Source organism: Condylura cristata, unplaced genomic scaffold (assembly GCF_000260355.1).
Source record: "Condylura cristata isolate star-nosed mole 26May11 unplaced genomic scaffold, ConCri1.0 scaffold00008, whole genome shotgun sequence".
Taxonomy (NCBI): Eukaryota; Metazoa; Chordata; class Mammalia; order Eulipotyphla; family Talpidae; genus Condylura; species Condylura cristata.
The window spans coordinates 5,776,601-5,796,630 of record NW_004567109.1 but is presented as its reverse complement, the minus strand read 5'-3'; the positions used below and the strand labels follow the sequence as shown (position 1 = coordinate 5,796,630).

The following is a 20,030-nucleotide window of genomic DNA, read 5'->3' as shown; positions in this document are numbered from 1 at the left end:
AGGGAGGGAGCTACAGGCACAGAGAGGTGACACAGGCACAGGGAGGGAGGTACAGGTACAGGGAGGGAGGTATAGGCACAGAGAGGTGACGCAGACACTAAGCGGTAATACAGTCACAGAGCGGTCAAATGCATATAGAGGCGACCCAGTTGCAGTGGCTGTAGCTACACCAGGAGCCAAAGTGAGGGAAGGGAGGAGCACACCGCTTCTTACCTCCCAGGTTTCGTGGGACCTGAGCTTAGTTTATTTGGAGGATCAAAGCTCAGTGTCCCATTTCAGGGACAGAAGTGTGTCTTAACAGCTGTTACACAGAAAGTCTCGCTCACCTGAATTCTGCTGAGTGGGTCATCTCAGAAGGGCTCCCCTGCCCCTCGTCCACCCCAGAGTCCTCGGCACTGCTCAGACAGGGACTGGGCTGGTCTCTCTTGAGTGGACAAAGAGCCTCCTGGGTCCTAGGCTCTGGGTCAGGCATGGGCCCCTCACCAGCCGGGGGCAACGGGGCCTCCTCCTCCTGGCTCTCTGGCTCTTGGGCCTCCCCGAGGGTGTCTGCTAAGGGCCGAGGTGCCTGGCCCCCCGCTCCTCCTGCTGCTCCCTCTTCTTCCTGGCCAGCAGCCGCAGGGCTACCAGGAACATGCGGCGGTTGGCCAGGCCCTGCAGGGTCATGGTCGCTGCCACCTGATGTAACAGTGCTTGGACTCTCGACGGTAAAGCGGTAGAAGTCCATTGGGGCTGGAAGCCCCTCACTAAAGTCGCTAACTGGCGGCTTCTCCGGGGCATCCCCGGGAGAGCCGGTCCGAAAGGACTGGTCTGGGGGCTCGACGTGGGAGCACCACGTGCTGGGGTCCAGCTGCCCGTTGAGCTGGTCGATGACCTTACTCAGGGGCTGCCCCAAGCGCTCCATGGAAGTGTCCTTCATTTCGGGGATAAGCAGGCTGGGCTCAGAACGCTCGCTGCTCTCCGCGGTGCTGCTGGGCTCCTCTCCCTCCTCCTGGGGGGACGCAGAGGTGGTGTCTGGGGAGCCCTGCCCATGGCCTGGGCTGCTGACAAGTCTGTTTCCGTCCACCTGCTTGGCACAGGAGTGTTGGGTGGAGGATGGGTGAAGGGGACTGGCTTCCTCGTCCGATCTGGCCTTCTTCTTCTTGCCAGCTTTCTTCTTCTTGGTGACCCTGGACAGTAGTGGGAGAGTAAACACCTGAGCGCACAGTGCTGGGGGAAACCAGCGGGCTGACTCAGCGAGGGGCCCTGCCGAGGCCCTCTGAGGGCACAGCCCAAGCTTCAGTGGTCCTGGGACGTGCGGGGGAGAGGCCCTGCTCTGGATGCAACGGCAGCCCCGAGGGGTCCCCAGTGCTGGCAGAGCAGGGGATCGGCACAAAGAGGTACCACGGGCAGCAGCAGAGAGCCCGACGCCAGGGCCGGTGAGACCAGCAGCCCCGTATCAGCCCCCCTCTTCACGTGTGGGACACGGACCCTGGGCTGACCACACTCCCCATGAAGCATCCTCATGGGTAATTTAACCAGAAATATACGCAAAGCTTTTTGGACTCAGGCTCCTACTGCCCGGTGCCTAGTCAGCCGCTGTGGGCCAGGGGCTGAACCCCTCAAGCCCTTCAGGACTCTCAGCGGCTGTGGGAGTGGGACTGCTGACGCCAGTCACAGGGGGGTCCCCCACCCCAGACCAGCAAGCCCTTGGGGGTCTGCCAGGCACCCCCCCAGCGCTTCGCCTCCTGGGCAGGCTGAGTCTCTGGGGCAGGAGCCGGGGGCTCTAGCGGGCCAAGGAGGCGCTGGGCCAGGATTCCCAACTTGCCCCAGCCTGTTTCACCTCCTGCTTCCCTCCGCCTCTGCCCACAGACGGAGCCCCGTCCCTACGGTGACTCATGCTCCAGTAGCGCTAGTTCGTTCTTGCTCTCGGGGGCTGCGCGCTGCCATCCAAGAACCACTTGGGAAGCGTTCCTGGCCCTGGGGCCCAGGCCAGTGCGGCGCGGCCTGGCAGGGCCCAGAAGCCTGGCACTGCCCGCCTGTGCCACTGTTCTCTTGCTGCTTCCTCTTGCTCAAAGAAATGCCAAGCGGGGGCTGGGGGCTTGGTTTCCAGGGAGATGCTCCCTGCCCTTGGGGGGCCCCAGCCTGAAAACTGATGCCAGTGGTGGACGGGACCGGATGCTCGCCCAGCCGCCCTGGGGCCCCTCCCCGCGGACCTGATGACTTCAAGCTCTGTGCAGGCGTCCGGCAGGTCCGGGGCTCGGGCCTCCCCCTTCTCCGGCGAGGTGGCGTGCACGGGGGTGGTGTCAGAGGAGGACACGGCCTCTGCCTGGCCCTCGTTGAAGGGGTTGTGGCGCGGGGTGGGGCTCTTGGTGGGAGCCTTGCCGCTGGCCAGGTCTGAGGCTGTGGAGCGGGGGCCACTGACAGTGTCCGTGAAGTCTCCATCTGGGGGGGCAGGAAGCGGGACCGCCTATCAGACACCCGGGCCGGAAGGACGCCTTATCTCAGGAAGGGGGGGTGAGCGCTTCCCAGGGATGTCTGATCAGGGCGGCTGCTTCGAGAGGAGAGGCCCCAATCCAACAGGATGTGGGAGGCGCCCCACAAGCAAACTGGAGGGGTGCTCGTCACCAGCACTGCTGAGAGCCCCAGAGCGCACGCAACGCGACTGAATTTGAGGGACGAGGCCCAAGGGCAGGCGGCCTCCGGACGGGCACCAGGAATGGCCTGTGGGGCCAGAGGAGGCCGCCGCCCCGAGAAGCTAGGACCCTGCGGGGTGGGAGGAGGGGGTGAGGCGGTCCTGGCACCACAGGGCCCTGGCCAGGCTCAGAGACCCAGATCCTCTGAGGTGTTTCCCCACAGGGGCAGACAAAGAGAAATAGGAAAACAAGGTCAGAGAGAGGGAGAGGTGCAGAACAGAGCCAGAGGCTGAGGAGAGGTTGGGGGCACCACGGGTGGGAAGCCTGGGAAGGCGGAGGGGGTGAGGTTGGAGGGCAAGAAAGGCGTGGAGTGGCTGCCCCCTGATGCCTCTAGCAGCTCCTCCCCCTGACACCCCAGGACACTCCCAGGTCGCCCTTGAAAGGGGCGCGGAGCTCAAGTTTATTCTGTTCGCCTGTCTTGTCCGTGCCCAACCAGGGCTCCACTGGGGTCGGGGGGAGATGCCGCCTTCCAGAGGGGCAGGTTCAACTGCTGCCCGCAACCCCGCGCCCCCGGGTCCCTGGCACAGACCCCCAAGAGGAGGGAGCGGCGATATGAAGCACACAGGGACTGGCGGGGGCAGACGGGGCCGGCCCCGGCGGGGAGGAGGCCCGCTGTCGGGCGGGCGCCGGAGGGCTGGTGGCGAGCACGCAGTGTTCAAGCCCCATTCGCCGGCCTGCACACATCCTGCCTGCCACTGCCGCCCAGAGACGAGGCGGCAAGCGTGCTTTCTGCCCTCCGCCCGAGGCGGGGGCCCGGCCTATTGCCCACTTCTTAGCGGATCCTGGAAACCACGGCAGCTGCCTGCTGACGGAGCTTTTAAAGATCCATCTTTGAACATAAGGACAAAGGAGGGCTAGAAGCCACTACCAGCTCGCCAGGAAGCAGCAGCAAGGCGAGGCTGGCTGCGGAAGCCCCTCAGAGATAAGTTAGTTGTCAGGGGCAGAGAACCGGCCCTCGTCTCAAAGGGGCTCCCATCCGGCCCCTGGGAGGAGTCCCGAGGCCCCACCAGTGTGGAGTGTGGAGTTGCCTCAAATCCTGCTTTCTGGCAGCTCTTAGAAGACAAAGACATCCCCGGATGTCTGTCAGCAGGTACTCGGGAGGGCTGGCGTTCGGAGGAACCAGGAAAGCAGGTCACTGCTGGGAGAAGCCTCCCCTGTCCGGGGCCCGAGCAAGCAGTTAGTTACCCCGACGGTCTGCAGAGCTGGGTCAGGCCCAGCTTGTCCAGTGACTGCGTCAGGCAGCGTAGCTGGGCCGGGAGGGTTAGTGGTTAGGACCAGAGGCGGATTAAGGCCAGCTGTGTGGCAAGGGGAGCGGCACAGGACCAGCGGCTGGGATGGAATTCTGGGTTGAAGCCCGGGGTTGAAGCCCCGCTGCACCTGAGCTGAAGCCTGGGTCTCCTTACGCGCCTCTCGGCCCGTGACAGCTCCCTCTCCGGGCCTAGCTAGCTCATGCTCACATCACCTGCGGGGAGCTCGCCTGCCACGCCTGCCACCCAGCAGGCTCCTTGGCTCCTTGGCGGCTGGGTCCACACCCCCACAGGGCAGCGCATACAAGGGGAAGAAGCGCTCCAGTAAGGGGCTCCAGTAAGGGGGTTCGGGTCAAAGCCTCGGATTTAAGGAGGAGGCGTGACCTTCCCAGAGGGATCCGAGTTCTGAGTGTGGCAGCATCGTGGGCCAGGAGCTTCACAAGCAGGGGCAGGGCAGGGAAGTGCCAAAGCACGGCTGCGGCCTGCGGAAGGCGGAAGGGGTGCCCGATCTCACGTCCCTCTGCCTGAGACCTCACAGAATCTCCCTGCAGGAAGTTTCAGCTGTGCCTGGCGAGCACCCTCTGCACTCTCGTCAGAACCGAGAGAAGGCCCAGGAGAGCCCGGGCCGCCTCTGCGTCTCTGTGCTTCTGCAGGCGCGTTTCCGCCCAGAGCGCCCAGTCTCGTGTCCAAGGCATTGCTTTCCAGAACAAGTCCTGCTCCCTGGGAACCCTGGCGCCCCACGAGCTGGCAGCTCCCCCGGCACGCGGGTGCCCTGACTGGCCTCGGAGCCGGGAAGGGTGGACGTGGGTCCCTGGGGACGAGTCGGTGACTCCATGGCACCACTGAGTAAAGGCAGAGCCCTGGCCTGGGGGGGGCCTGCCTGCGGCTGCAGGCCCAGTTCTCCTACTGCAGAATTCCATCTGTTAGAACACTGAACTCGGCTGAACTGTGATCATTGACATTATTAGAGATAATGGGCTGATTTTGGATCATGCAGCAAGCTTGGCATGGAAACGTTGCAAAACAGGAAAAGAGAGTAACAGCGGACTCTGTCCCACCTTCCCAGTCTGTGCTGGGTACAGACGGCACTGCTGGAAACACATCTCCAAAATCATAATCTATAAAAATGAGGGACAAAACTGAAGATTAGAAACACAGGCAGTGGGAGGGCAGGGGATGGGGCACAGGGCAGGCGACACGGGCGAGGGGGGACAGCCTCAGGGGCCCCGGACAGCAGGGCACTGGCCCCGGGGCGCCAGCCAGCGGGAAGACCCCCTGGGGCGCTGTTTCCCAGCGCCAGAATCTGGGTCTGAGAGAAGGCTGGGTTCCCTCGCTCGGGACCTCCTTTTCTATCCTAGCTTCTTCCCCTGCAGCCTGGGGGCTCGCGTGAGGGCTCTGGGGGACACCTCCGTCTGCGGGCAGGCTGCTCCCACAGGCGGCAGCCCCCCCCCACTCCCCGGGCGGCGGCCCTCGCGCCCAACGAAGGAGGCTGAGGCAGCGCCTCCACCCAGACGAGCCCGGGAGCTGGCGAACAGCGAGCCCCAAGCCACTGCCCCGGGGCCTGGGGCCACGGCAGGAGCAGAAATAAAGGTCAGTGTCAACGCTGAGGCAATTTCGGGGAGCCCCAGAGGCTGCGTGTGACTGAACCCCTCTCCCTGGAGGTGAGATGGGGCGAGGTAAAGCAAGAGCGTGGGTGTCCCGCGCGGGCTGAAGGCGGGGAGACAGCCGCGTGGTCAACTGGAGGAAACCAGGCCGTCCGGATGCGATGTGTCGGGGCGCTGCGAACACCCGACCCACGGTGAGGGCCCGAATGGACACATGAGAGACCTGGCAAGTGTCCCCTGCACTGGACCCTCTGGCTCCTCCTCCCTCCCGGGGGCTTAGCTTCTTTCTGCCCAGAGTCCAGGCAGGACAACCTTCCCCATAGCGGCCACACTCGAGTCTCTGGTGACACTGTTCGCCCCCCTCGCTCAGGAAACTGTCCCAGGACAAAGGGTTAAAGTCCCATTTTGGCCTTTTCACCCCCAGAATCGATATTTTAGACACAGAGGGACCTGAAGTCGCGAAGATCTGGGCAGTGGCTGGTCCTGCTCAAGCTCAAGTTTCAGCCACCGGCCCGGGTGTCAGGAAGACGCCACCTGCCGGCACGTGCCCGGGCCCGTCGGCAGGGGTGGCGCCTGCCTGCCCCGGCACTTACCCTCGCTGGAGGGGGCAATGGCACTGTCATCCCACTCCAGGTTGGTGGAGGTGACTGAGTTGAAGGAGTTGAGCGACAGGCTGTCCGAGCCCTGGACTGAGCTGGGGAGGCGGTCCTCAAAGTCCAGCAGGTACTGAGGCTTGTAGTAGTCGGGCATGTAGGGGGCCAGGTCTAAGTAAGGGGCATCCTGCGGAGGAGAGGGTGCTAACCGCGGCCCGGGGGCCCCCAGACGCCCGCTGCTGCCTGCCCGGGCCTCGGGCCAGCTCCGGGGGGCTCAGAAGTAAGCGGCTGCAAAGAGGCATGCGGACAGCGGCGGCCCTGGCGGCCAGAGACGATGGCCCCGGTGAGCCTGCCGAGCCCCTCGGCCACGTTAGATCAGAGCCGCTCATTTTCTTCAACTTCTACTCCTTCTCCGGGGCCAAATCCCTTTTGCAGTTTTTGCTGATGGGCACCAAGGGGCGACTGACTGGGACAGGGCAGCTGCAACCACCTCCATGAGCCCAAGCCTCCATGCCCCCGCCTCGCCCACCCCTTCTGGGCTGCACCCCCTGTCCACAGTGCTGGATGTGGGGGCCGCTTGGTGCTGGGGACGCTGCCACGGGCCCGGGAGGCCTTGTCCTTGCTAAGCATCACGTCCTGAGCACGAAGGCTCAGGACACCGGTGCTAACAGACTCCGGGCTGGGGCCGTGTCCACGTGGGGACGAGGTGGGAACAGCTCTCCTGTCCCAGGAGTCCCGGCTTTAAATAGACCAAGAGAGAATCAACCGCACCTGCTGACTCAAGGTTCAGACCCTGAGTGTGACCGACGGGCAACCAGAGAGTCACACTCAGCGGCGGCCCACCAGTGACACTGCCCACCCCTGTGTCCCCACAGAGCACGAGCTGTGGCGTCTCACCAGGTCCAGGTCGAAGCGAATGAACTCCAGGCCAGACACCAAGGTCAGGAAGAGGGTCAGGTGGTCATGGCTGCAGACCAGGGCGTTCCTGTGACACGGGGGAGGGAGGGTGTGGGCCTAAGTCTGGTTACCGGCTCTGCCCTCCCTTATCACCAAGCCAGCGGCACTGAAATTTGACCTGCGTCACCCCCACTCCCTGGAGGGCACCCAGCTGGAGGTGGCTTCACCTCCTTCTCTGGCGTGCTCCCTCTGGGTCCACAGCCATACTGCACTTGACTCCAGACAGGGGCCTGCAGACTCCTCTGGCTCTCAGCGGCTGCTATAAATACTCTGTCCCTGCAGCAGCCCTTAAAAAGGTCGAACATTCTGGGTGGAGGAGGAGGAGGCAGAGCACCAAACAGCCTAACAGAGCCTGTGCCCTACGCTCTCCCCCTGCGGCCCCAACCCCATTGAGATGGGGCCAGGCAACTGCTCATCACGGAGGCGTCCCCAGCACGCAATGCCAGGCCGGGCCTCCGGGGGCGCCACACGGGACCAGAGGCACAGGCACAGGCCAGAGGGGCTCTGGGGTCCTGTGAGACACCACAGGGACACTCACTTGACATAGTACTTGTGAAGCAGACTCAGGTTCTCCTGAAACAGTCGCAGGTAGCTCTCCAGGGAGTTCTCATTGAGGGCCAGGTACAGCCAGGCCCGGCCTGCAAGCAAAGGGCCGGAGTAACTGGAAGGCAGTTCTGTTGGTGTGGCAGTGTTCAGGCCCAGCAAGGGCAGAACGGAAGGAGCAAGTGGCACTCCAGCCTCCTCTCGGGTCAGAGCCACAGCCCTGAAACCTCTGTCCCCATCAGACCCTGGCCTGCAGTCACCAGGAAACTCCAAGAAAGAGGGCGGACTGCCAGCTCCAGCTGGGTTGAGAAATGCCAGGATTCTGTGCTGCTCCGCAGGCAAAGCCTGACCCCAGCTTGGGAAGAGAAGCAAGACTGGGGTTTGGCCGGCCACGAGGGGAGTCTTGTCCCCCTCCCCCCCCGCATCTCGGTTCCCTTCACCCCAGCAAGGAGGCTCCACAAAACTCATGTGCAGGGAGAACAGAGGCCTTGCCGAGGGTGCTGGCATTTTAACCCTCTGGCTGTGGACACCAAAGGGTCAAGCCCCAGGGTCATCAGCCTCCCTGGAGCTGACCTTGAAGCTACACCTGTGCCCCGGGCTGCCCGCAGGGAGAGGGGTGCCGGCCTTTCCCAGCGCCGACCTGCTGCTACTCACTGCGCCCCAGGTTGGTGGCCACATGCTGCAGCACCTCGATCTGCCTGATGGCCTCCTTCCGGGTGAAATGCACCACGAGCACCCAGTAGCCGGAAGACAGGTCTTGCAGCCTAAGAAAATGGGACAGCAGGTGCTGTGACCTAAGGGGGCCACCCTGGGAAGCTGCAGTCAGCTGGTCTACTGGCTTCGTGGGTCAAGTGAGGTCAAGGCTGCGGAATGCCCTGGGCACCCACAGGCAGCCACTGGAGCTTTGGTCTATGCGCCGCCTCTTCCCGCTTTTATGTTTGCAGGCTAACTAGAGATCGGCTGCGGCCCCCTTGAGGGAGACAAACCTCTCTCTGCCAGGGGAGAGAAGAAACTGAATGCAGGCAAGGGTAGAGGCGTCTCCCTGGGGGCTCGGCCACGCCCTGGGCGCCCTGAGCCTGCCCGGAAACCGTGTGCCCTCACCCGTAGAGCAGGGCGTGGTCCAGGTGCTCACACAGACGCTGCAGGACCTTGTCGTGGTTCCGGATGGCAGGCGTCTCATCCTCACAGGCAGCAAAGTAACTCTGCAACTGAAAGGGAAGTGGATAAAGGGAAGGGTTACAGCAGTTCTGAGATCAAGAGGTCACTAAGAAAACCAGTCACAAGACGTCCCGGGAAGTGCAGCTCGCGCTGTCCATGGCAGCGCCTCGTTCCGATGTGGAGTTCCGGGGCAGAGGCCCGGGTAAGAGTCCCCAAGACCTGTGTTCTCAGAGCCCAGCCCCCACATGGTGTGCAAGAGCTGGGTGTGATGACCGCCTGATGCTGGCTGGCACCAGGGTGAGACACACGATGAACCCTAGACCCAGAGTGTGCGCCCCCATCCCCGGGCTGTGCAGACGTGACCCTGCTTGGAGCTGCGCCTGTTCCGGCAGCCAGGGGGCCAGAGCTGACGTGGGCAGGGGTGGGTCAGGTCCAGCCCGAGACCAAGGACGCAGTTCCCAGGCTGGACGGGTCAGTCTTGGGCAGCAGGCGTGAGGATCTGCAGCACGGAGCAAGGCGTGTGGCTGGGCGGCTGGGCCAGCTCCGCCACTCGGTGCACTGAGGAAGCCCAGAGGTCCGGCAGGCCAGGGTGACCTCAGGGCTGCGGGCTGCCCTCCCCCCAGGGAGGCAGGCAGAACAGAGCCCCGGACAGGGTCCGGACCAAAAGAGCAGCGGGCCTGTGAGAAGGGCCACGGCCCCCCCCCGTGGCTGAGCGCATCCTGCCTGCCGCAGAGCTGAGCCCAGCCGCCGGGCGAGCTTCAAAACCCGAGAGACTGAGATGAGTATCTTCCATGTGGGACGCTGGAAGGACCTCTCTCAAGCCAGTCTCCTTTATTAAAGAAGCAAGCTTTCCTGGCCCTCCCTGGTGGTGCAGCGGGTTAAAGCACAGCACTGAGAAGCTAAAGCCACTGCAGCATGAGTTCGAGCCCCGCCCCAGAGGTGACCCACAGGGCGCGGCAGACCTCTCCTGACCCGCCCGCTGCTCCCCTCAGCAGTGGACTTTGTCAGTCAGCCTGTTCTTCTCCTCACTCTGTCTCTGGTGAATCCTCTCACCCCCTGCACCTCTGGCCTGTACCCCAGTTCTATATGCATAAATAAATCTTAAAAAAAAAAAAAGCAAGCCTTTCATTTTCTAGATTATAAGTCTCTCCACACCGGCCATAACAATTTTATTTACTTATTTTTAAACAAGGCAGGTGTCTAAAGTCAATAGATTAGAGTCCTCTACTATGATTTTAGCTAAGTGAGGGAGCCATGGGTAGAACCAGACCCCTTTCTCAAATCAAGATGCCCTTAAAAGAGTATCCTAAAATGTGGAGAAAAGGAACTCTCCTGCACTGCTGGTGGGAATGCAAACTAGTACAACCGCTATGGAAAACTGTTTGGAGGTTCCTCAAACTGCTAAACATGGAGCTTCCCTACGACTTAGCAATCCCACTCCTAGGTATCTATCCAAAAGACACAAAAACACTGATTGAAAAAGATACCTGCACCCCCATGTTTATTGCTGCTTTATTTACAATTGGAAAAACATGGACGCAGCCCAAATGCCCAAAAGTAGATGACTGGATTAAGATGTGGTACATATATACAATGGAATATTACTCAGCAACCAAAAAAGAGAAACACATGTCTTTTGCAGCAACATGGATGGAGCTGGAAAAGATCATGCTTAGTGAGATAAGCCAGAAAGAGAAAGAAAAATACCGGATGGTTTCACTCATAGCAGGAATATATGGACCAGGTGAGAAAATAACAAAAATAATGAACAACCATATACCAGAGACATTTTGTGGGGGTGGAGTGGGGAATGGGATCAAAAACGGGGGGAGTACACGGGACTATGGTGAACTGGTGATGGGAAGCCCATGGGGATTACAGCGGAGATGGAGAAAAGCACAGAATGTTCTAAAAACCAACTACCGTAATAACAAGGCAGCAAAGCCGAGTGTGTACAAAGACCTGCTGTTCACCTGCCCCACCATCAAGAGCTCGTGATTCCTCCCAGGTGGTCCCTGCCCTCCCAGGTGGCCCCTGCCAGCACACAGGAAAAGTAAATAGGCTCAGGCGATGCTAATTGTTCTGAAACTTGCTTTCCCTTAACTCAACAATGTATCAAAGAGACATTTCCATGTCATTACACACAGACCCACTCTTCTCCATAGCCACATTGTATTCGAAAAAATGCTACACCCCCCCCCCACTTCAACCCCAACCCCATTAGATGGACTGCTGTCTTTGCTCTCACACATATTACACCAAACGCCCAAGGGTGCTGTGGGGACTTCAGTACAGAAGCCCTCAGAGAGGAGTGCAGGGCCGAGGGACATGAATATTTACAACTTGGTCTGGCCACTTGGCTTTCCAAAACGGTGGGCTGATTTACACTCCTGTCACGCTGGTCATAGTCACAGAAATTAACTTGCCAATTCAAATGGTGAAAAATAGTACCGAATTGTTTGAAACTGTACTTCTCTGATCACTAATGCAGCTGAAATGTCCCTGGCTGCTTGTCTCTCTCTCTCACACACATTAAAAAAGATTTATTTATTTATGCATGTTAGAGCTAGGGTGTAGGCCAGATGTGTGTGGGAGGGAGAGAATTCATCAGAATGGGGAGCAGAACAGGCAGTTCTGCTGAGGAGAGCAGCGGGGAGAGAGGATCCGTCTGCTGCGCCCTGGGGGTCACTCCCTGGGTGGGGCTCAAACTCCTGCTGCAGGGGTTGCAGACAGCCTCACATGCTATGGCGTACACCCTGTGCCACCAGGGGGCCTGCCTGCCTCTTCCTGCTTGGCTGCAGTTCTTTGATCCTCAGACTTCAACTCTGTTGCTGTTTTTTGTTTTTTTTCTGCTCAGTATTGACTGACCTTTCATTTTTGCTTATGATATTTTTTCCTATTGAGAAACTGTTACTCTTCTGTAGTTAAATCTGTCAAATTTTCTCTGCATAGTTTCCCATTTCCCCCAGTCTAATGTTACTAAAGTAACTTTTGTTTTTAAAGATTTATTGATTTATGCAAACAGTACTGGGGTACAGGCCAGAGTTGCAGAGGTGGTGATAGGAGTCACCAGAGACAGAATGGGGAGCAGAACAGGCATATCTACGAATTACACTGCTGAGGGGAGCAGTGGGGAGACAGGAGAGCTGTGCCGCGCCCTGCGGGTCAGCTCCCTGGCCGGGGATCGAACTTGTGCTGCAGTGGCTGCCAAAAGCATCATAGTGTTGGAACTTAACCCCTGTGCCAACAAAGAGGAGTTGGGAGTTGGCTGGCGAAGCAAGAGAGAAAGGCAGACAGCAGAGCTTCACCCCTGACAGCAGCGGCCAGCAGCTACTTATTGCACATGCGCAATCAGCAGGCTCTGGAAGAATGGGGGGCGGGAGGAAAGCAAACATGATGAGGCCCTGAGCGATGGAGTTAACGGAGTTGACAGAACTAATGTAACTCAGCTGGACACACAATTACCTGCCTTCATCCCAAATTGCTCTTCGGTCACCCACAATACCTGCCGGTGGAGCCAGTACTGGCTGATTAGCGCCTTCCTTTGCTAAGCACTGGGAAGGCAGAGATTGGAACCACTATGAGTTCTGGGATCAGACAACTTGGCTTTGAATGTGACTGACTCACTGTGTGACTGTAAGTTAAATTCTTTTGACTCAGTCTCCTCCTCTGTAAAATGGGCTTAGTCATAGTAATGTTCCTATAGGTGTTGTGAGGGTCCAGAGAATATTTAGACTGCATTTCACTCCAACACAGTAAGTATTAGCAGCTATGAGGACCCTGCTGCTGCTGAACCTCATGATGGTTTAATTGAATCATCACGTCAACTCTGGAAAGGAGGTCTCAGGGCTATTAAGCAGCAGAGCCCGATTTTATTTACTTATTTTAAAGATTTAGATTTACATATGCACACAAGAGCCGGGGTATAGGCCAGAGGTGTGGGAGCAGAGCAGGCAGACTGACTGAAACACAGGCAAGGTCTGCAGCACCAAGCTGGTCACTCCCTGGCTGGGGATGGAACCGTTGCAGTTGCTGGTGATGGCTGACAGCGCTGAGACATTAACCCCTGAACCACCAGGGAGGCCCAGAGCCCAATTTTAATTCCATGTCTTTTCATCGAACCTGGTATGAGTGCTGAATGAATAATGAATAATGTTATATTTAATCCCCTTCTAGTATGTTGTAAGAGGACTCAAGAAAGAGAAAAACAGAGTCACCCTCCCCCCTTTTTTTAAGTCGTAAGAATGGAAAAGCCTGTGCTGAGTAGGAACTCAGTGCGTTGTGCAGCTCTGCTTTTTGGACCTTGGACCAAGGAGAATGTCAGCATAGAAAGTCAGCACGGCTTCACTTTCTCCAGAAGAGAGAGGAAGTGCATTGTTTGGTTGACACAGTCACAGCTGCTCAGGAGCTTTCCCACTTCTGGAAAGAAATTCACGCTACTGCTCTGCCAAGTACTTCTGAATGTTTCCTTTCTGTCCAAGGAGATTTGGGGGAAAGGCGGAGAATTTACAACTCGGAGGCGTCTAGGGCAGGGACTGGCAAACTATGGGCAATCGTTCCATTTCCTATTTTTCCAATAAAGTTTTATTGAAACACCACCCACAGCCCATTGTGTATTCACTCTAGCTGCTTTGTGCTTTGATGCCAGAGTTGAGTACATGTGATGTGACACAGTCTGGCCTTCAGAGCCAGAAATGACTATTTGGCCCTTAATAGAAAAAGTTTGTCGACCTTGGTCTAGAACCTTGAGTAGGGGAACAAGTGACGGGCTGGGCTGGGAGCTGTCTCTTGCCCAAACCTCAGTTCTTCAGTGGTGAGAAAAGGACGAAGCTCAAGCCCTGACAATTGATAAAGTCCAACAAATATTTACTGAGCAACTATTATATTTACCAGACAGTGTTCTTATACAGAAGTCTACAAAGTCTTTACCTTGTAAAACTTAACATTCGGATAGCAGGGATAGACCTCGTACAGCTATATAATGTAGTATCAAGGAGAAACAATGCTAGGGAACAATGCAGAGGCCACAGACTCTGCTAGACTCCTCTGACTCAGGAGCAGAGCTGCAGAACACATGAGCTCTGACTCACACGAGATCTCGCTGAAGAAATGACTGTTGTGCCAAGCTCTCTAGAGGGACAGTATTCTAGGAGAGCAGGTGCAAAGGTTCTGAGGCAGGGGCACCCGTAGGAGACCAGCGTGGCCAGAGCTCAGAGGGCGAGGATGCCAGTGGTGTGAGATGAGGTCAGAGGGCAGCCAGGGGCCATGATGTGCAGCCATGCAGCCGCGGTAGCAACTCTGTATTCACGCCAGTTTAATAAGTTACTGGAAGGCTGAAAACAGAGACGTGACATCATCCAGCACAGGTGTGGCTGGGCTGCGGCGGCCTCTGTGTGGTGTCCACACAGCCTGTGCAGGCCAAGGGGGCCGCAGAGACTGGTTGGGGGCTGTCACCAGTGTGGATGCGGGGTAACGGAGGGCGAGTGCCGACGGCAGCGGTGGATGTAAGAAAGGGTCAGGTTCAATCTCTTCGGAAAGTGGTACCCTAGGGGACAGGCTGGTGGGTGCTGTGCAGGTGGCTGTGAGGGAAGACGCTGAGAATGACCCCGAGGCCTGTGGTCTGGCACGTGCATGGTGGTGCTGTCCCAGCTCAGGCAAGGACCGCTGGGAGGAGTCTCGACGCTGCCAGACGTCGAAGTGGCGATGCCACGGGGCAGCCTGGCAGCTACAGAAATGGGTCTCGGGTGCAGGATGAGGGCCACACCATCAGCCTTTAAGAGAGCATGTGAGGCTGTGGCACCGGACCAGGTACTCTGGGGTCATAGACAGGTGGGGTCCGTCCAGACGAGTGGGAACTTACTTGGTAGACATTTGGCATTACGGGAACATCAAGGTGTCATGGTACCGAGTTATGTGAGACAAGGAAGAACCTCATCTTTGAGCCGCATATACTGAAAGATTTATGGATCTGCTTCAAGGTAACAGTGACACAGAGCACAGCTGACATAAAATAGTTCATGAGATGATAAGTGCTATAATTGGGGCGTCAGTATGCTATTGTTCCTCAGAAGGGGGGGCAGGAGGCAGAGAGAAGTGGGGGTGGGGATGGAGAACAGGAGGACGTGCCTTTGACCAGTTTTAGCCATAATGGTGGCAGGAGTGGGGGTAGCGCAATGGAGTCAGGTCCCAATGAGACAGGATGAGACCCACTGTGCCACGGGGTGGGGGGGCGGGGGGGAGAGGCCCCAGATGGAGCCCGGGCACAGGCAGGCTAGTGTGTTTGATAGAAAAGATGAAAAAGTGGGGCCTCCATGGTGGCGCAGGGGTTAAAGACAGCACTGTCAAGCTATCGGCCACTGCGACCTGAGTTCGATCCCCAGCCAGCCTGGCCAGGGAGTGACCCACAGGGCACAGCGGACCTCTCCTGTCTCCCTGCTGCTCCCCTCAGCAGTGGATTTCAGTAGACCCACCTGTTCTGCTCCCCACTCAGTCTCTGGGGAATCTTCTCAAGCCCAATCCCCCATATCTCTGGCCAGTATTCTAGCTTTTGCATGCATAAATAAATAAATCTTAAAAAAAAAAAAAGGTGAAAAAGTTGTCATGAGAAGAAACTTTTAAAATGAGTAAGCTTAGCTGACAACGAAGCGGGATTAAGGTTTAAAGGGATTGTGTTTGTGTGTGTATTTAAATCCTGGTTTCCCTAAGATCCTTTTAACTGGGCTTCCATGTCAAAAACATGTTCTAGGCCACACCCTGAGCTAAACTGCTCTTCCTCCTCGGGAATCCCCGGGTGCACTGACCCCAGGGTCACCCCAGAGTCTCAAAGCCAAGGAGGCTGCTGCTCCCTGCCCAGGGCTCGGGAAGCCCGGCCACCACCAGACACGCCATACCCTGTGGCTGGGGCGAGTGTGGCTCATGGCGGGAGGCTGAGCAGCGCCTGACTCAGCATTTCTAGCGGGGCTGGTACACTCTGCTGGCCGCCCCAGCCCTTCTGTCTCACTTCTCATGGAGACACCAGCCTTGAAATGATGTCTAGTTCTGTGGTTGCAAGAAAATCCTCTGGCGCTTGTCCCTGGTAGTAACTCAGAGAACCGTGAAAGGCTATACACATGGTCAAATGCAGATCAGCAGTCAAGGGTCGCCTCCCTTTCTCCCAAGACCAAAGCGTGACTCTGTGAGGCTGCAAGCTGAAGGGAGCTGGACTCTAACTCGGCCACCATTGACAGGCCCCTCACAGGGAAGGTTACTGGGGGAGGCAGTTCCCCACGCCCTGATTTACACAGCAGGATAAAAACCCCCCCACCCCAACAGCGGCAGGAGAGTCTGCCAGGCCAGACTGGAGGGCTTGCAGGCGTGCCTGTCTGATCCGCCTGACCGCTGCAGGGTGCACCGCGGGCCAGCCCCATCCCAGCTGGGCACGTAGAGGACAGGCCTGAGGGCCTACTCTGGGGAAACCCCTCTCCCCGCTCTCCTGCTGCCAGGGAGGAGGTCCCCAGGTAACAGCAGCTGCCCCATCGCTCCATGGAGACCAAGCACGGTTAGAGGATGAATGCTTGGAACAGCACCTGGTCGAGGAGGTGGAAACCCAACAGAAAAGACTCCAGCTGAAGGAAGGACGCTGCCTGACTCAAATCACCGCTAAAAATTAACTCAAGGATGGTCGCGGTTGGATGAGCTTAGCTCAAGCCCAGAGCTATCCAGAGCTGCAGGGCCCCAGGGTGCACCCAGCCCCTGAGGCTTCTGCCCAGCTGACACTGTCTCCAGACTCAGGCCCAAGGGGCAGTGGCGCCTGCTGCACGCTCCACCTACCCCAGGAGACGGCAGTGCTTTTGGGTGCTCTCCCATCTAGAAAATTCCCTGACCTGAGACTCTGGCCTTCCCAGGCCTGGGTAAGACCTCACTCCTAGTGCCAGTAAGTTCCGTGGATTCCTGAGTCAGGACCCCCAGTCAGCTCTGTGTACGAGCCAGCTAGTACGTCTGGGATCAGAGGCTGTGGCCGCCGCCGCGGAGAGCCTGGGCCAGGGGGCACCGTGCGTAAAGGGCATGCTATTTGTTTGCCATTGTTCTTTAAGCAAGTTGGATGAAATTCATGCTTCTCAAGCCTCCATTTGCCACTGATACTCCCAATTACACAGCTCTCGCCCCACCTCCCAAATTGCTGCTCATCAGCCGCGTTGCTGGAAGCTGGCAGGCTCCCTCTCGGCAGCTCTGGTGCAAGACACGCAGGGGGGCGTACACTTGGAATTCGCTGTGATTTCGCTTCTCTGTGCTTGCTTTGCATGTTGGGACAACTGAAGCAGAAGGGGACGAGCCTCACTGGGGGCAGCTCTCTTGGGTAACTTGACAGAAGAGGTTTCCAAGAGCAGCCAAGTGTTCTCCTTCCTGGAAGGGAGTGTCCGAGCTCCGGGGCATGGCTACCCAGCTGTGGTTACACTGCCCCTGAACTCAGTGCATGGGGCTCCAGTGCACCCCTTTCAGAGTGGGGGGAATGGGTCAGAAGCTCTGCCGAGAGCTTGCCAGGCAAGCACCAGAGGCCTAGAAGCCAGCCACGGCTGCCAGGACGAGTGGCACCCACGCCTCCACTCCCGTCTTCCCCTGCTGGGCTGAAGAGCTGACAGAGACCCTGCCTGTCTCCTGAGGCGCCACACTCAAAGTAGTGTGCGGGCCGGCGGGAGGACGAGGGGCGTTTTCAAAGGCTCATTTGACCAGCCTCTCGGGCCGGGCGCCGCCCGGGCGCTGTGCCATCTCTCACTTCCCTTTCCCTCTGCTGTACCTACAAGGTGACCTCAGAATGCTCCCCACCATGAAAAGAACCCATGGCAGCTGGGGAGACACGTGGGCCAGGTCTGAAGCTGGCCGGGGCCATTTGGACAGTGGAGCTCAGCGGCTCTTGCCTGAGGTGGCGGAGGGCTGGTGGGCCGCACTCCTGGGGTTTTGCTTTTGAATCCTGAGCCGGTTTTGAAAATGAACCAAGGTGAGGCTCCCACTGACAGCAATTAGGTAGCTGCACCGATTAAGTCTTGGAAACAGACCAATCAGATTGCAAAGGCGGTCACCCTGAAGGGGGATGTAAGCAGAGGCATAGGAAAGATGGTTGGGGAAAGGCGCCTGGGAGAGAAGACGCTGGGAGCCAGCTGGACAGGAGAGCGTCCCCTAGTGGGCTGGGGGGGAGCTGCAGCCGACTCGGAGGACAGCTGAGGCTTTACTCAGCTTGGAAGAGGCTTTTGGAGACAGACCTGGGCATGGGGCCTGACTTGGGCCTTGGGAGAGACGTCTCGCTCCCACACTGTGGCCTCAGCGGCGCCACGGCACCCACCTCAGCTGCCACGGGCCGGCTGGGTCCTGGGCCACTGCTTACCAGTGTGCCACCAGTTCTAGGACAGCACCATCTTGCGTGAGCAGCTTTTGATTTAGACTACTGGACACTGGGGCAGGACAGCCGGCCATTTGAGGCCTTAGGAACCTCAATCCCCAAAGGCCCCTTGGTAAAAACACCCCTTTGTTGAGATTGAGATGCGTCTTGCAATTTCAGTGCACAAGTGAGGAGCCACAAACCATGAGCAGATCCCCCAGCTCTGCTCACTTTCACCCAGACAAACTTTTGTTGCTAAGGAAAATGGTCATTGAGTCACTAGTCACAAGGCAGGTCAGAAGGACACGTGCCTGGCACCAGGCCTGAGCATAAGAACAGAGACTTTGAGACTGAAACCATAGAGCCAGGACTGGGGAGTGTGGCAAGGCCCACTCCTGGTCACTGGAGGACAGCAGGGAGTGCCGGCCCACGCCTGGTCCACTGTAGTCTGCCTATGGTCTGCTGCCTCTTCTACAGCTGGAGTCGCAGCCCCAGGGGGCAGGGCGTGGCAGCTTTTGTTCACTGCTGGCTCCAGAAGGGGCTTCAGCATCTAGCAGTCACTCAACAAACATCTGTTAAATGAACAGGTGACTTTATGGCGGACGGCCCCCACAAGACTGATCTGTGGGGTAGGTTATCTGCTGTCATTAGACAGACATCATGAAGATAGAAGAGGCTGAGAAACGGACGGAGCGAGAGCCAGCAAACCTTCCGAGCCTGCTCTGCCCCATGAGCAGAACCCAGCGAGTGGCTCTCAAACTCTCGAGCATCTCCGTCCACCGCAAGTCTGAGGGAGCCTGACCGAGGACAGGGGCGCACACAGCAGGTGCTGCAGACAGCAGATGCGAGGGTCCCCGAGATCCCCACTCCCCTTCCTCTCAGGTGGGTTAGGACATCCTGTGCCCCAACAGTCTGTTACACCAAAAACAAAGAACTCGGGGGCAAGTGTGAACGAGGAGGAGGCGCCTGCTTGCAACAATGCTGTTTGGAGACCTGTGGATTTCAGACCTACATTAGTCCTTTCCTGGTTCCCCTGTGTTCCTGGGTTTCATTGGGGGAGATTATAGGAAATGAATACTTTCTTCCGGATGTATTTCTGTAATGCTTATAAACCCCTATCAGCAAAAGGAGAAAAGATAAATTATAAGTACCCGTTGTGTGGTAAAGCAGGGAGCAGCTGTTTGCTGCTTTTGCTGGGCGTCCCCAGGCCCCAAGGTCATAACAGCCAACTGATCAATGGCTTTGACTTTCAGCTCCCGCCAAATGGACTCTCCCAGAAACTGCCCTTATTCCCCCACCTCAAAATTCCAGGGTGTTCACCCTTTAAGTGAGCAGCCACAGGAGGAAGGGCATTCCCTGCTCCCCACTTTAGAGTCCCAAGGAGGAGGCTGGGGGCCCAGCTGGACCCTCCATTGTGCCCTGTGTCCTTCCAGATCCCCAGCTGAGAAACCTGCTCCTGCACCAGCGAGCCCGCTGGGAGAGCTGTGTGTTAGGGGAGAAGCCACACTGCTTTCCTGGAAGCAGAGGTACTGCCGGCTTCTGCAGCCCCAGATTCTGGCCACTGAAGGCAGACACTGGCCTCTGAAGGCAGACACTGGCCTCTGAAGACAGACACTGGCCCCTGAAGGCAGACACTGGCCTCTGAAGGCAGATACGGGACCCTGAAGCCAGACACTGGCCTCTGAAGGTCAGACACTGGCCTCTGAAGGCAGACACTGGCCCCTGAAGGCAGACACAGGCCTCTGAAGGCAGACACTGGCCCCTGAAGGCAGACACTGGCCCCTGAAGGCAGACACTGGCCCCTGAAGGCAGACACTGGCCCCTGAAGGCAGATACGGGACCCTGAAGCCAGACACTGGCCCCTGAAGGCAGATACGGGACCCTGAAGCCAGACACTGGCCCCT

The 20,030-nt window shown here is 58.1% G+C and overlaps 1 protein-coding gene across 1 annotated transcript in view; it reads right to left on the bottom strand.

Annotated features, from left to right (window-relative positions):
- The window catches only part of PLEKHM2 (pleckstrin homology domain containing, family M (with RUN domain) member 2), a 40,567-nt gene that overhangs the window by 5,783 nt on the left and 14,754 nt on the right, over positions 1–20,030 (bottom strand). Inside the window, exons 3-10 of the mRNA XM_012722083.1 lie at positions 8,718–8,824; positions 8,271–8,380; positions 7,612–7,711; positions 7,014–7,101; positions 6,117–6,303; positions 4,978–5,037; positions 2,193–2,421; positions 327–1,166 (exon numbers count right to left, since the gene is read on the bottom strand). Of these exons, the coding sequence (XP_012577537.1) occupies positions 327–1,166; positions 2,193–2,421; positions 4,978–5,037; positions 6,117–6,303; positions 7,014–7,101; positions 7,612–7,711; positions 8,271–8,380; positions 8,718–8,824 (1,721 nt within the window). The remainder of the gene's footprint in view (positions 1–326; positions 1,167–2,192; positions 2,422–4,977; positions 5,038–6,116; positions 6,304–7,013; positions 7,102–7,611; positions 7,712–8,270; positions 8,381–8,717; positions 8,825–20,030) is intronic.